The 15,535-nt window shown below is 44.0% G+C and overlaps 1 protein-coding gene across 4 annotated transcripts in view; it reads right to left on the reverse strand.

Annotated features, from left to right (window-relative positions):
* The window catches only part of LOC139578360 (AP-3 complex subunit delta-1-like), a 51,930-nt gene that overhangs the window by 646 nt on the left and 35,749 nt on the right, over positions 1–15,535 (reverse strand). Inside the window, exons 17-33 of one of the 4 annotated variants that reach the window (XM_071405836.1) lie at positions 12,206–12,359; positions 11,941–12,012; positions 9,879–9,954; positions 9,450–9,628; positions 8,637–8,710; positions 6,814–6,964; positions 6,573–6,710; positions 6,088–6,141; positions 4,996–5,091; positions 4,621–4,746; positions 4,094–4,141; positions 1,762–1,782; positions 1,167–1,356; positions 942–1,030; positions 698–783; positions 396–517; positions 39–118 (exon numbers count right to left, since the gene is read on the reverse strand). In XM_071405836.1, the coding sequence (XP_071261937.1) occupies positions 39–118; positions 396–517; positions 698–783; positions 942–1,030; positions 1,167–1,356; positions 1,762–1,782; positions 4,094–4,141; positions 4,621–4,746; positions 4,996–5,091; positions 6,088–6,141; positions 6,573–6,710; positions 6,814–6,964; positions 8,637–8,710; positions 9,450–9,628; positions 9,879–9,954; positions 11,941–12,012; positions 12,206–12,359 (1,756 nt within the window). Of the gene's footprint in view, positions 1–38; positions 119–395; positions 518–697; positions 784–941; positions 1,031–1,166; positions 1,357–1,761; positions 1,783–4,093; positions 4,142–4,620; positions 4,747–4,995; positions 5,092–6,087; positions 6,142–6,572; positions 6,711–6,813; positions 6,965–8,636; positions 8,711–9,449; positions 9,644–9,878; positions 9,955–11,940; positions 12,013–12,205; positions 12,360–15,535 lie in introns of all 4 variants that reach the window. The other 3 variants (XM_071405835.1, XM_071405838.1, XM_071405837.1) reach the window with 3 other exon arrangements.

Genomic DNA, 15,535 nt, shown 5'->3' on the forward strand with positions numbered 1-15,535 from the left:
TGTCTGGCCCCCAGGCTGAGAAGGAGGGAGCTACTTACAGTTTTGACCAGCAGACACACGTGGTGACCCTGGATTGACCTGCTGTACATGGAGGCACAGGAATCAATCCTCTCCACCACTGGTTGAGACAGGAACACAACCGTAAGCTCATTAAATAACTCAAAATCTAAAGGTCTATATTTACCACATCATCATCTTAATGTTCATTCAAAGAGGGAGATTTCTGCAAGACGACACAGTGAACTACAAATCACCTCAATAAATATGTCCACTCTCCACCTAATACCTCCCAATGCCCTACCCTCTCCCCCTGTATTCCCCAGTCCCTATCATATCCCACACCTTCTCCCCCTGCCTCCCCTTCCCCCTGTATTCCCCAGTCCCAGTGTACCCACCAGAGAAGTGGTGGTGGAAGCAGATCCTTGCCAGTAGATGGTGAAAAGGCTGGTTGACTCCCTCCAGCTTCAGAGAGCTTCCCTTGAGGTCCCCTGACTCCAACAGCTTAGCATACGCGTCACTGTAAACAACAACAATCACATTCACTACGCATCACATACTAGCTCACAAGCAGTTTAATCTTAAATTCAGATCAGGGCACAACACACTAAGCCAATAGCTCCAAATCTACAGTTAGGTAACATTCATTATTATTAAAACAGCAGAATGAGGTTCTTTAGGGACAGCTAGCTGCACTGACCTGTAGCAGGGAGTGGTGATCAGGTATGAGGTGCAGGTAAAGTGCAGTTTAAAGTCTAGTTTCTCGTGAGTGGAGGAATCCTCAGTCTGTAGGAGAACATTATAACAGCTGAAGGTTAACAATACACTTTTACAAGTGAGGAAAAAGGTCAGTAGAACCTTGAGCAGTGAAATAGACTGTACCCAGAGTCAAAGGGGGATAGTGGGGGAATGTGAGGGCTTTGTGGAGATCAAGACTAACTCACCTTGACTATGAAGGTGAGGGTTCCCTTCAGTTTCTGGGGCATCACAATGCTCTGCACTGAGAAGATGAACCGTGCCTCGTTAGAGATCCCTGAGGAACAAGAGAGAAAAAATGTATTAGTCTGGATGTAAACTGGGAATGGGAATATTTGGATGGGAATTTAGCTCTTATTTCAACAACAGTCTCCATAGCTTTTTCCTCCTCCCAGTCTCTCCTGCTTCCTCACCGGGGGGCAGTTGGAAGGGCACGGTGAGGCTGTCGTGTGGTCCGGCTCCCTCAGGCCGCTGCAGCTTGGAGTTGAGAGAGTCCATCACATTGAACTCCATGGACTTGATGAAACTGTCACACTTATTTTCAAAGATGACAGAGACCACCACCTGGCTACCGTCATGCAGGTTCCCCTGGATGTCACACACCTAAAGAGGGAAAGAGAGAGGGATGAAGCGGAGGTCAACCCACTCCGTAGCCAGCAGTGTTCACACAAGGAGCCCAGCAAATTGACTTGCATGCAAACCAGCAAATCGATTCAACCATTCCAATCCCGACATGAATCCCATGTGATTTTTATGAAGCAACCTGGAAACAGCACTGATAGGACAGTAGAATCGTAACGTCACACACTCAAGAGGATGCCCCTGGCTTATGGTGTTGTGAATAACAGGGTTATATTTTCCAATATACACATGTCTCTGCATAACAGCTTGGTTATCACAAGGTGATTAAGCCAGGGGGCACAGTCTGAGAAAAAGCACAACACAGAACATCTAGAAGATTCTCCTGTAAAACCCATAGCCTGCAGTTCACAGAACTTCAGCCAATACCTCATCAGCATCCTGCTTCATCTTGAAAGAGAGAAAAAGAGGGAGCATAAGGAGGGGTCCACTAACAGTACATACAGTGCATTCGGAAAGTATTCAGACCCCTCGACTTTTCCCACATTTTTTATGTTACAGCCTTATTCTAAAATGTATTAAATTATTATTTTCCCTCATCAATCTACACACTTCAATCTTGTTCTCCCATCTCCACAGAGGAACTCTGGAGCTCTGTCAGAGTGACCATCGGGTTCTTGGTCACCTCCCTGACCAAAGCCCTTCTTCCCCGACTGCTCAGTTTGGCCGGGCAACCAGCTGTAGGAAGAGTCTTTGTGATTCCAAACTTCTTCCATTTAAGAATGATGGAGGCCACTTTGTTCTTGGGGATCTTCAATGCTGCATAAATGTTTTGGTACCCTTCCCCGGATCTGTGCCTCGACAAAATCCTGTCTCGGAGCTCTACGGACAATTCCTTCGACCTCATGGCTTGGTTTTTGCTCTTGACATGCACTGTCAACTGTGGGATCTTATATAGACAGGTGTGTGCCTTTCCAAATCATGTCCAATCAATTGAATTTACCACAGGTGGACTCCAATCAAGTTGTAAAAACATCTCAAGGATGATCAATGGAAACAGGATGCACCTGAGCTCAATTTTGTCTCATAGCAAAGGGACTGAGTAATTTTTATCATAGGTACACTTCAACTGTGAGAGACGGAATCTAAAACACAAATCCAGAAAATCACATTGTATGATTTTTAAGTAATTAATTTGCATTTTATTGCATGACATAAGTATTTGATACATCAGAAAAGCAGAACTTAATATTTGGTACAGAAACCTTTGTTTGCAATTACAGAGATCATATGTTTCCTGTAGTTCTTGACCAGGTTTCCACACACTGCAGCAGGGATTTTGGCCCACTCCTCCATACAGACCTTCTCCAGATCCTTCAGGTTTCGGGGCTGTCGCTGGGCAATACGGACTTTCAGCTCCCTCCAAAGATTTTCTATTGGGTTCAGGTCTGGAGACTGGCTAGGCCACTCCAGGACCTTGAGATGCTTCTTACGGAGCCACTCCTTAGTTGCCCTGGCTGTGTGTTTCGGGTCGTTGTCATGCTGGAAGACCCAGCCACGACCCATCTTCAATGCTCTTACTGAGGGAAGGAGGTTGTTGGCCAAGATCTCGCGATACATGGCCCCATCCATCCTCCCCTCAATACGGTGCAGTCGTCCTGTCCCCTTTGCAGAAAATCATCCCCAAAAGAATGATGTTTCCACCTCCATGCTTCACGGTTGGGATGGTGTTCTTGGGGTTGTACTCATCCTTCTTCTTCCTCCAAACACGGCGAGTGGAGTTTAGACCAAAAAGCTCTATTTTTGTCTCATCAGACCACATGACCTTCTCCCATTCCTCCTCTGGATCATCCAGATGGTCATTGGCAAACTTCAGACGGGCCTGGACATGCGCTGGCTTGAGCATGGGGACCTTGCGTGCGCTGCAGGATTTTAATCCATGACGGCATAGTGTGTTACTAATGGTTTTCTTTGAGACTGTGGTCCCAGCTCTCTTCAGGTCATTGACCAGGTCCTGCCGTGTAGTTCTGGGCTGATCCCTCACCTTCCTCATGATCATTGATGCCCCACGAGGTGAGATCTTGCATGGAGCCCCAGACCGATGGTGATTGACCGTCATCTTGAACTTCTTCCATTTTCTAATAATTGCGCCAGCAACAGTTGTTGCCTTCTCACCAAGCTGCTTGCCTATTGTCCTGTAACCCATCCCAGCCTTGTGCAGGTCTACAATTTCATCCCTGATGTCCTTTAACAGCTCTCTGGTCTTGGCCATTGTGGAGAGGTTGGAGTCTGTTTGATTGAGTGTGTGGACAGGTGTCTTTTATACAGGTAACGAGTTCAAACAGGTGCAGTTAATACAGGTAATGAGTGGAGGGCTTCTTAAAGATAAACTAACAGATAAACTAACAGGTCTGTGAGAGCTGGAATTCTTACTGGTTGGTAGGTGATCAAATACTTATGTCATGCAATAAAATGCAAATTAATTACTTAAAAATCATACAATGTGATTTTCTGGATTTTTGTTTTAGATTCCGTCTCTCACAGTTGAAGTGTACCTATGATAACAATTACAGACCTCTACATGCTTTGTAAGTAGGAAAACCTGCAAAATCGGCAGTGTATCAAATACTTGTTCTCCCCACTGTATATATCAATGGTACGACTCCTCCCAGCTCCAATATGAGTGGCTATTCACATAGAAGATACACAATAATAGTATACTTCTCCAGTGAACCCAAGCATCTCGCTCCACCCCACTCACCATCTTGATGTAGGAGTTCTCAGCCAGCAGGGCGTAATTGGACATGGGCTGTAAAGAGAGAAGAGCCTGGTCAGTTCTCACTCAATATGCAAACAAGGGAACCAGACCCAGGTCTGGATTATGTATATATGCTATTTGAGATAGGGAGTGTATACACACTGCATACTTGACATACTTGTGTCAAATCAATGGGTGAAGGTAGGGAAGTTTTATATGGACAGTATTGCGGGGGCACAACTAACCTGTACCCCCGCACACTGACTCGGACCCCCTGTATATAGCCTCGTTATTGTTATTTTATTGGGTTACTTTTTTACTTTAGTTTATTTGGTAAATATTTTCTTAACTCTTCTTGAACTGCACTGTTGGTTAAGGGCTTGTAAGTAAGCATTTCACAGTAAGGTCTACACTTGTTGTATTCGGCGCATGTGACAAATAAAGTTTCATTTGATTTGATTTATGACTTGAACGTCCAGTGGACAGGGATTGGACTGAGTGGACAGACTAAAAGGTGATTGTTTACTGACCGGCAGAGGCTCCTCGTCCTCCACCGTGCCGTTCTGCACAGACTCCTCTCTGGCTCCATCGCTATGGTGATGATGATGGTGCTTCTTCTCCTTTTTCTGCTTCTTCTTCTTGTGCTTAGAGGATTTCTGAAAGGGAAACAAGCAGGGGGTGATGTAAAGGGCAGTCTATTCAGAAAGAGGGAGGGAGAGTTTCTGTGCTAAGTTCTCAGACAAGATCTGTCAAAATACAGTATCCTGTTGTGCTAGAATCCTTAGTAATGAATGATGCTGTCGTTTGTATGTGTATGTTTTGTAAGGTTTATAAAATAAAAATTAGTAACAGCTGAGATTTCTGTCTCGTGATTCTGACATCATCAGTAAAGTGGAGGGACTCACAGTCTCTTCAGGCTCAGAGTCTGGGACCACGGCAGCCACACCAGACGCAGCCTCAGGAGTGGAGGCAGGGGGAGCGTCCGTTACTGCTGCGGCCTCCTGTCACCACACACACAGCCCTCAAAGTTAGTATGGACACATTTAGGAGGATTATTGACATACAACACGCTGTCATTTATTGATCATATACAAGTACAGGTAGTAGTAGTTTGAATTAGTCGTAATTTGTTTGTTGTTTTGAAGTTGTCAAATCCTGACATTGTTCCAATGGACCCATTGTCGATAGCATCCCTTCACATCTGTACTTAAATGGAACAATAATCGACTCAAAAAACAGAAATACAGAAACATGTTCTGACAGGATGTGTGAACTGTGAAGTCACATTTGGGTGACTGCTAGACGTAGCTTATTTCCTGAGGGCAGACAGTTGGTGTGGTGTAAACACAAAATTAACATGCAGAGCCCTTGAACAATGTATATCTAATGATCAGATTCTGCTTGAAACAGTCCCATACAGTAGTTCAGAACAGAGGACAGAGTGTGGGGTCACAGAGCTAAACTTTATGAACTAGTCTGGCTTTAAACTGAATACTGTACTGGTGTCATTAGTCTTCCACCTGGTCTAACAGCTACTCTGCAGTTACACACGCACAGTCACAAGCACAGGGTATGTAGTCACACGCACAGTCACACGCACTCAGTATGTAGTCAAAAACACTGTCTATATGTAGTCATACTACACATGAAGAGCTGTGCTACTGTTGCATTGGTTTGATAGGAACAACACGAACCGTCAGCATGATTCCAGACACTGAGGCCCCTGAACTTGACTGACGAGAAACAGACACATCGAGCAAAACCAAAACAGAGAAAACCAACACTAAGAAACACGACAACCCCAGAATGAGTAGGGTTACGTGACCTCAGAAAGAGAGGCAGTAATGCAAGGGTGAAAGAGAAAAGTGGATGGAAGGAATGAAAGAACCACGCATGGCGAAGAGGATCAGACAATGGATGAAGAGGTACTGTTAAAACACAAATAAATGACAACAAGGACAAGGAGTGACTGTAAGAGAGAGAGAGGGGAACTCAACCTGAGGGTCAGAGGGCACTGGAGCATTTGAGAGCCAGAAATCCAGATCCGAAGCCTACAACAGTGAGGGAGGGAGAGGGAGCAAGAGCGAGGGGGGATAGAGAGGTTAACATTTGAGCAGTTCCTCTTCATGAAAATGGATACAGAGATTACACTGTTATTTTCATGAATAAATCAAGTATTTCAAGATAGCGACTAGACATACTGAAATCTTAGAACAAATACTGATTGATACTTGATTTAATCTTTATTGCTGATAGGATGGTGAGGGGGCTTGAAAGAAGCAATGACAATGATTGATAAATGAAAATGACCAAAGTGTGTTTGCTTGACAGATTATCTTATATACATTTAATTCAATCAAATTCTTTGTTTAGTTAAAAATTATTTAGTGTCAGTCTTAATTCTTCAATATCCTACACAGAATGACATTGTGCAAATCTTGTCCCTGTAAAAAAGGAAGTCCCTCCCTTTGTGATGTCATACCTCTGGTGTGGAGGCAGGAGGCTGGGCTGCCACATCGTTGGTCACTTTTGATTGGACAGGCTCCTCTGCCCCAGCCTCCATAAGATCCTCCCCTTCCTCTTGTTTGTGTTTCTTCTTCTTCTTCTTCTCTTTACCCTTCTACAATGACAAAAAAAACACTCCTTAAGACATTAAGGTCACAAAAAACAGAGACATCAAAAATATTAAAAATATTCCAAGGACATAAAGAATAGGGCTTCACCTTCCTCTCCTTGTCCTTCTTCTCCTTCCTGCTCTTCTTCTTGGGCTCTGAAGTGACCTCCAACCCCTCCCCGTCCTCTATGGGGCTCTTGAGGACCTCATCGGGACGGTGTGTCCTGACTGGCAGCTTCTTTTCGCTGTCTGCCAGGGGCCTGAGAGCACAGAGAGGAGACACATAAAACCACAGCCCTGAGTGTACATGGTGATTCTGGTAAAACTACAGCCATCGGCTATGTCTCAATAGTCTTAACTAGCCTCCTTTCCTCCATGACCACTGATCTGGGAGGAAAAGACAGGGTAAAAGCAGCATGGTGAAAACCTATCCAGTCGATTCACTTATCAATGCCAGTGAAGGAAAGGAGATTAGGAAAGGAAGCTAGTTGAGACAATTCCATCCATTCCACTCAGGTGCATGACATTTCAAACGCAAACTTGCTCAGCACAAACCTTCAAAGCCATTCCTCAGGCAGAGCTGGGAAGTCAGGAGGGACACCACCATTAACAGGTTTATCCAAGGTCAGAACTGGACTGATGCCTCTGTTGGTGACTGCCGTAACTGTATGTTTACATTCACAGTAATAATTCGATATTAAACTGATTATGGCAGCAGGCAGATTATGCAATAGTCATGTAAACACTACTCTGCTTATCTTAAATCGGCGAACAGTCAAAATCAAAGTAAGTATACGCCGATTAAAACACCTGGTTTTCTGAGCAATCTTTCAAATTGATCTGCATGTGCTAGCAGCCGAGCGAGCCTCCCTCTTTAGCGAGAGTGAAATGAGTTCGGAACAACTGAATGTATGTGTCTTAGAAGTAGTTTACACATTCAAACTTTATATGTCCTCAGAATGGTCACTGGGGTAGAATGTTTATTTTGATAGGGGATTCTCTGCATTGATCAGAGTGACATCAGGTAGATGGATTTCAGATGTGTCCATGTAAACAGGATTGTGACATTTTTCTTCTTGCAAAGCATGTCAACGTTTTAATTGAACTATTATATTAATCTGACTATCCACAATAATCACATTGTTACCATACTCAGTAACTAACGATTAACATTATGTTGAAGAAGATCCATGGATTGGGTGAGGATTTGACTTGGGGATTTGACTAGTAAAAACAACAGTAGTCATCCATGATTAGTAATGGTGATTGAGTCATGACTTGAGAAAATCAGCAGTTCCACTGAGAAATCTATAAACTCTCCTCTTATCACATCAATCTGTTCATGTTAGTGAGAAGTGAGAGCGCTTTTCTTCGGCTCCAGCCACAAAGTGGGCACATTAACAGAGTTTTGTATGGAGGGAATGCTGACATTCTGAAGTGAGCTTGTAGAAGGTTTCAAATGGAGGGGTGAGCAGGAGGAGAGAGTGTTGTTGAAAACAATGATCAAACATTAAACTGTAAAAGTCACATCATGCCCAAACACAGACAGAGAGAGAGACACAGACAGACACAGAGAGAGAGAGACAGAGAGAGAGACAAAGAGACAGACAGAGAAACAGACAGAGAGGAAGCAGATCAGTCAGTCTAGAGTCCAGGCCCAGAGGGGGCTTCTCCTGAGGCTGGGAAGGTACTCACCTGTGAGATGCCACCAGCAAACTGCACAGTCAAGAGGACAGATGTGTGTGTGTGTGTATGCATAAGAGAGACAGAGGGAAAGAACCACAGAGCAGAGCACAGCGAGAGGGAGTGTGTAAGGATGAAGAGGACCAGGCCATCACCAGCCTCTCATCAGTGGAGCCAGGAAGAGATTATACACCCCCACAGAGTAGATAATAACACAGCCAGGTTATATATCCAAGTGAGTGAACTCACTTGTCCAGGTCGATGTTCAAAGCTTTGTGGGGGTCGTTGGGATCTTTGTCATCGTCATCACTGGGCAAGGCATTCTGAGACAGGAAGAGAATGGAGTTAGTGACAGAGCAAAACAACATCCTTGCATATGCAATTATTATCAAAGGTATGCCACATTTCTATTATCTGCAACACTCTGAACCACCTATGAAAGTGCCTGGCCTCTACCCCTGGCATCTCTGCCTGGCCTCTTTGCCTGGCCTACTGTACCTCTGACATCTCTGCCTGGCCTACTGTACCTCTGGCATCTCTGCCTGGCCTCTCTGCCTGGCCTACTGTACCTCTGACATCTCTGCCTGGCCTACTGTACCTCTGACATCTCTGCCTGGCCTACTGTACCTCTGACATCTCTGCCTGGCCTACTGTACCTCTGACATCTCTGCCTGGCCTACTGTACCTCTGACATCTCTGCCTGGCCTACTGTACCTCTGACATCTCTGCCTGGCCTACTGTACCTCTGGCATCTCTGCCTGGCCTACTGTACCTCTGACATCTCTGCCTGGCCTACTGTACCTCTGACATCTCTGCCTGGCCTACTGTACCTCTGACATCTCTGCCTGGCCTACTGTACCTCTGACATCTCTGCCTGGCCTACTGTACCTCTGGCATCTCTGCCTGGCCTACTGTACCTCTGGCATCTCTGCCTGGCCTACTGTACCTCTGGCATCTCTGCCTGGCCTACTGTACCTCTGGCATCTCTGCCTGGCCTACTGTACCTCTGACATCTCTGCCTGGCCTACTGTACCTCTGACATCTCTGCCTGGCCTACTGTACCTCTGGCATCTCTTCAGTGACGATGTCCACCATGTGTGCGGGGGTGATGTCCTCCTCGCTCTCTGGGCCCGAGTCCCCCCTCCTCTGCCGGCCCTTCTCCCTCCTCTTCTTCTTGTCCTTCTTCTTCCTGTCTGCCTTGTTTTTCTCCCGACGTTCCTCTTCCAGCTTCACATACTGGTCTGACATTGGCATCCCTAAACCCAACGGGAGGGAGAAAGGAAGAGAAAGAAAGAGGAAGTGGGGTCAAGTTATTACACAGAAAGAAAGAGGCAAGACAGAAAGAGGTACAGAAGAGGGGTTTAGTTATGGCAGAGGCGAAGAGAGAAAGAGGGATACGGGTTAGGTCTGGAGTCCTGTGTGCAGAGCCACTGACTGATACACTGTACATTGAAATCAATTGGTTATTAAGTAGTGGCCAGAGAAACTGACCTGGGACTTTGAGAGGCACACTGAGGTCAATCTGCACCACTGGAATGTGCTCCACACCAACAGCCTCCTGGTATACCTGCGCACACACAATAACATAGGGATGTGAATGGGCTTCTAGTCAATTTAATTCTTTAGATTCTAAGGCGTTGGGGGATGGGGGTGCTAAGCGGACATATGGAATTGTTTTAAGACGGTCATACTATGGATAACTTAGCTATTTGATTTAGAATTTAGGACCCCTTTAGGTGTACATGTGTGTATATTACACACACAAAACATTTTTTTAAATAAAATATTGATTTTGGCCAGTACTACTAAAGCCCATAGAATAACATTCATAAATGGCAGAGGGTCAAAAAAAAATAATCATAACAAACAAGGTTTTGAAGCATCTGTCCTAAATCTAGGATATAAAAAATAAAAATGAACACGTGGAAATAAATATATACACACACACACACACTACTAGTCAAAAGTTGACACACCTACTCATTCAAGGGTTTTTCTTTATTTTACTATTTTCTAAATAGTGAAGACAAAACTATGATATAACACATATGGAATCATGTAGTAACCAAAAAAAGAGTTAGTTTCAAAATGTATTTTTCAAAGTAGCCACCCTTTGCCTTGATGACAGCTTTGCACACTTGTCATTCTCTCAACCAGCTTCACCTGGAATGCTTTTCCAACAGTCTTGAAGGAGTATATGCTGAGCACTCGTTGGATGCTTTTCCTTCACTCTGCGGTCCAACTCATCCCAAACCATCTCAAATTGGGTTGAGGTCGGGTGATTGTGGAGGTCAGGTCATCCGATGCAGCACTTCATCACTCTCCTTCTTGGTCAAATAGCCCTTACACAGCCTGGAAGTGTGTTTTGGGTCATTGTTCTGTTGAAAAACAAATGATAGTCCCACTAAGTGCAAACCCGATGGGATGGCGTATCGCTGTAGAATGCTGCTGGTAGCCATGCTGGTTAAGTGTGCCTTGAATTCTAAATAAATCACTGACAGTGTCACCAGCAAAGCACCCCCACACCTCAACCTCCATGCTACACAGTGGGAACCACACATACAGAGATCATCCGTTCACCTATTCTGCGTCTCACAAAGACACGGCAGTTGGAACCAAAAATCTCAAATTTACTCATCAGACCAAAGGACAGATTTCCACCGGTCTAATGTCCATTGCTCCTGTTTCTTGGCCCAAGCAAGTCTCTTCTTCTTATGGGTGTCTTTTAGTAGTGATTTATTTGCAGCAATTCGACCATGAAGGCCTGATCCATGCAATCTCCTCTGAACAGTTGAAGTTGAGATGTCTGTTACTTGAACTCTGTGAAGCATTTATTTGGGCTGCAATTTTTGAGGCTAGTACCTCTAATGAACATCTTCCGCAGCGGAGATAACTCTGGGTCTTCCTTTCCTGTGGTGGTCCTCATGAGAGCCAGTTTCATCATAGTGCTTGATGGTTTTTGCGACTGCACTTGAAGAAACATTCAAAGTTCTTGACATTTTCCGGATTGACTGACCTTCATGTCTTAAAGTAATGATGGACTGCCGTTCCTCTTTACTTATTTGAGCTGTTATTGCCATAATATGGACTTGGTCTTTAACCAAATAGGGCTATCTTCTGTATACCATCCCTACCATGTCACAACACAACTGATTGGCTCAAACGCATTAAGGAAAGAAATCCCACAAATGAACTTTTAACAAGGCACACCTGTTAATTGAAATGCATTCCAGGTGACTACCTCATGGAGCAGGTTGTGAGAAATCCAAGCGTGTGCAAAGCTATCATCAAGGCAAAGGGTGGCTACTTTGAAGAATAACAAAAACACTTTTTTTGTTAAGTACATGATTCCATATGTGTTATTTAATAGTTTTGATGTCTTCACTATTATTGTACAATGTAGAAAATGGCATAAATAAAAACCATGGAAAGAGTAGGTGTCCAAACTTTTGACTGGTACTGTCAAAAGTTGGTACAGTGGTTTGAAATGTGTAATGAATTACATTTCTGTAAGAGTCAGGTTAACACATAACACGAGCTGCCGATTGGGTACCTTCTGAGAGGACGGGGAGGCCTTGATGTAGAAGGGGTTGTTGGCCTGCTCTGCCTTCCTTACGTCTCTCCTCTATTGGGAGGGAGAAACAGTATCAAGTCAGTCATATGAAAATGCTGTGGTGTTTACCGGTGTACCTCTTCAGTGTCTGACTGTTATAGTATCACCAAAGATTTAACAACAGATCAACTGTTGAAAGAATTGAGGAGCTTGTATCTCAATGCATACACAGCACGGATTATTGGCTTGTAAATTCCCATCTTACCTTAGCCAGTTCCTTCTCGTCCACTTCAGTGTAGCGTGGCTTGGTGTGTCTGGACTCCTCCTTGGCAAACACAGCCTTGCCCTTGGTCTTCCTACCCTCATCCTCAGACTCACTCCCAGACGGAGGCTCGTTGATCCACGCATCCAGGTCCAGACTGGGGACAAAACCAAGACAATAAATTCTCTGTCCGTGTTTATAAAATTGTACCGAATCATCCAGTTTTTTTTTTTTTTTAATATGGTATGACTTTTCTCGCATAAAAATTGTGAATGGAAACATAGTTACAGACAGTGTATACAACAAAGCTACTTTGCATTATCTAAAATTGTCCAACGGGCTGCATAAAGTACACTGAACAAAAATTTTAAAACGCAACATGCAACAATTTCAAAGATTTTACAGAGTTACAGTTCATACTGTGCATTTGGAAAGTATTCAGACCCCTTGAGATTTTCCACATTGTTACGTTGAAAAAAAAATTCTCTCATCATTCTACACACAATACCCCATAATATTTATAAAAATGAAAAAAAAATCTAAACAGAAATACCTTATTTACATAAGTACAGTTGAAGTCGGAAGTTTACATACACTTATGTTTGAGTCATTAAAACTCCTTTTTCAACCACTCCACAAATTTCTTGTTAACAAACTATAGTTTTGGCAAGTCGGTTAGGACATCTACTTTGTGCATGCCACAAGTAATTTTTCCAACAATTGTTTACAATTGTTTCACTTATAATTCACTGTATCACAATTCCAGTGGGTCAGAAGTTTACATACAGTCGTGGCCAAAAGTTTTGAGAATGACACAAATATAAAGTTTCAAAGTCTGCTGCCTCAGTTTGTATGATGGCAATTTGCAAATACTCCAGAATGTTATGAAGAGTGATCAGATGAATTGCAAATAATTGCAAAATCCCTCTTTGCCATGCAAATGAACTGAATCCCCAAAAAACATTTCCACTGCATTTCAGCCCTGCCACAAAAGGACCAGCTGACATGTCAGTGATTGTCTCGTTAACACAGGTGTGAGTGTTGACGAGGACAAGGCTGGAGGTTACTCTGTCATGCTGATTGAGTTCGAATAACAGACTGGAAGCTTCAAAAGGAGGGTGGTGCTTGGAATCATTGTTCTTCCTCTGTCAACAATGGTTACCTGCAAGGAAACACGTGCCGTCATCATTGCGTTGCACAAAAAGGGCTTCACAGGCAAGGATATTGCTGCCAGTAAGATTGCACCTAAATCAACCATTTATCGGATCATCAAGAACTTCAAGGAGAGCGGTTCAATTGTTGTGAAGAAGGTTTCAGGGCGCCCAAGAAAGTCCAGCAAGCTCCAGGACCGTCTCCTAAAGTTGATTCAGCTGCGGGATCGGGGCACCACCAGTACAGAGCTTGCTCAGGAATGGCAGCAGGCAGGTGTGAGTGCATCTGCACGCACAGTGAGGCGAAGAATTTTGGAAGATTGCTTGGTGTCAAGAAGGGCAGCAAAGAAGCCACTTCTCTCCAGGAAAAACATCAGGGACAGACTGATATTCTGCAAAAGGTACAGGGATTGGACTGCTGAGGACTGGGGTAAAGTCATTTTCTCTGATGAATCCCCATTCCGATTGTTTGGAGCATCCGAAAAAAAGCTTGTCCGGAGAAGACAAGGTGAGCGCTACCATCAGTCCTGTGTCATGCCAACAGTAAAGCATCCTGAGACCATTCATGTGTGGGGTTGCTTCTCAGCCAAGGGAGTGATATCACTCACAATTTTGCCTAAGAACACAGCCATGAATAAAGAATGGTACCAACACATCCTCCGAGAGCAACTTCTCCCAACCATCCAGGAGCAGTTTGGTGACGAACAATGCCTTTTCCAGCATGATGGAGCACCTTGCCATAAGGCAAAAGTGATAACTAAGTGGCTCGGGGAACAAAACATCGATATTTTGGGTTCATGGCCAGGAAACTCCCCAGACCTTAATCGAATTGAGAACTTGTGGTCAATCCTCAAGAGGCGGGTAGACAAACAAAAACCCACAAATTCTGACAAACTCCAAGTATTGATTATGCAAGAATGGGCTGCCATCAGTCAGGATGTGGCCCAGAAGATAATTGACAGCTTGCCAGGGCGGATTGCAGAGGTCTTGAAGAAGAAGGGTCAACACTGCAAATATTGACTCTTTGCATCAACTTCATGTACTTGTCAATAAAAGCTTTTGACACTTATGAAATGCTTGTAAATATACTTCAGTATTCCATAGTAACATCTGACAAAAATGTCTATAGACACTGAAGCGGCAAACTTTGTGGAAATTAATATTTGTGTCATTCTCAAAACCTTTGGCCACGACTGTACACTAAGTTGTCTGTGACTTTAAACAGCTTGGAAAATTCCATCATGGCTTTAGAAGCTTTTGATAGGCTAATTGACAATTTGAGTCAATTGGAGGTGTACCTGTGGGTGTATTTCAAGGCCTACCTTCAAACTCAGTGAGTCTTTGCTTGACAATATGGAAAAATTAAAAGAAATCAGCCAAGACCTCAGAAAAATAATTGTTTATCTCCCCAAATCTGGGTCATCCTTGAGAGCAATTTCCAAACGCCTGAAGGTACCACTTTCATCTATACAAACAATAGTACGCAAGTATAAACACCATGGGACCACGCAGCCGTCATACCGCTCAGGAAGGAGACGCGTTCTGTCTCCTAGAGATGAACGTACTTTGGTGCGAAAAGTGTAAATCAATCCCAGAACAACAGCAAAGGACCTTGTGAAGATGCTGGAGGAAACAGGTACAAAAGTATCTATATCCACAGTAAAACGAGTCCTATAGACATAACCTGAAAAGCCGCTCAGCAAGGAAGAAGCCACCGCTCCAAAACCGCCACAAAATAGCCAGACTACGGTTTGCAACTGCACATGGGGACAAAGATCGGACTTTTTGGAGAAATGTCCTCTGATCTGATGAAACAAAAATAGAACTGTTTAGCCATAATGACCATCGTTATGTTTGGAGGAAAAAGGGGAAGGCTTGCAAGCCGAAGAGCACCATCCCAACCGTGAAGCATGGGGGTGGCAGCATCATGTTGTGGGGGTGCTTTGCTGCAGGAGGGACTGCTGCACTTCACAAAATAGATGGCATCATGAGGAACAAAAATTATGTGGATAGATTGAAGCTACATCAAGACATCAGTCAGGAAGTTCAAGCTTGCTCGCAAATGGGTCTTCCAAATGGACAATGACCCCAAGCATACTTCCAAAGTTGTGGACAACAAAGTCAAGGTATTGGAGTGGCCATCACAAAGCCCTGACATCAATTCTATAGAAAATTTGTGGGC

Source organism: Salvelinus alpinus, chromosome 6, assembly GCF_045679555.1.
Source record: "Salvelinus alpinus chromosome 6, SLU_Salpinus.1, whole genome shotgun sequence".
Classification (NCBI taxonomy): Eukaryota; Metazoa; Chordata; class Actinopteri; order Salmoniformes; family Salmonidae; genus Salvelinus; species Salvelinus alpinus.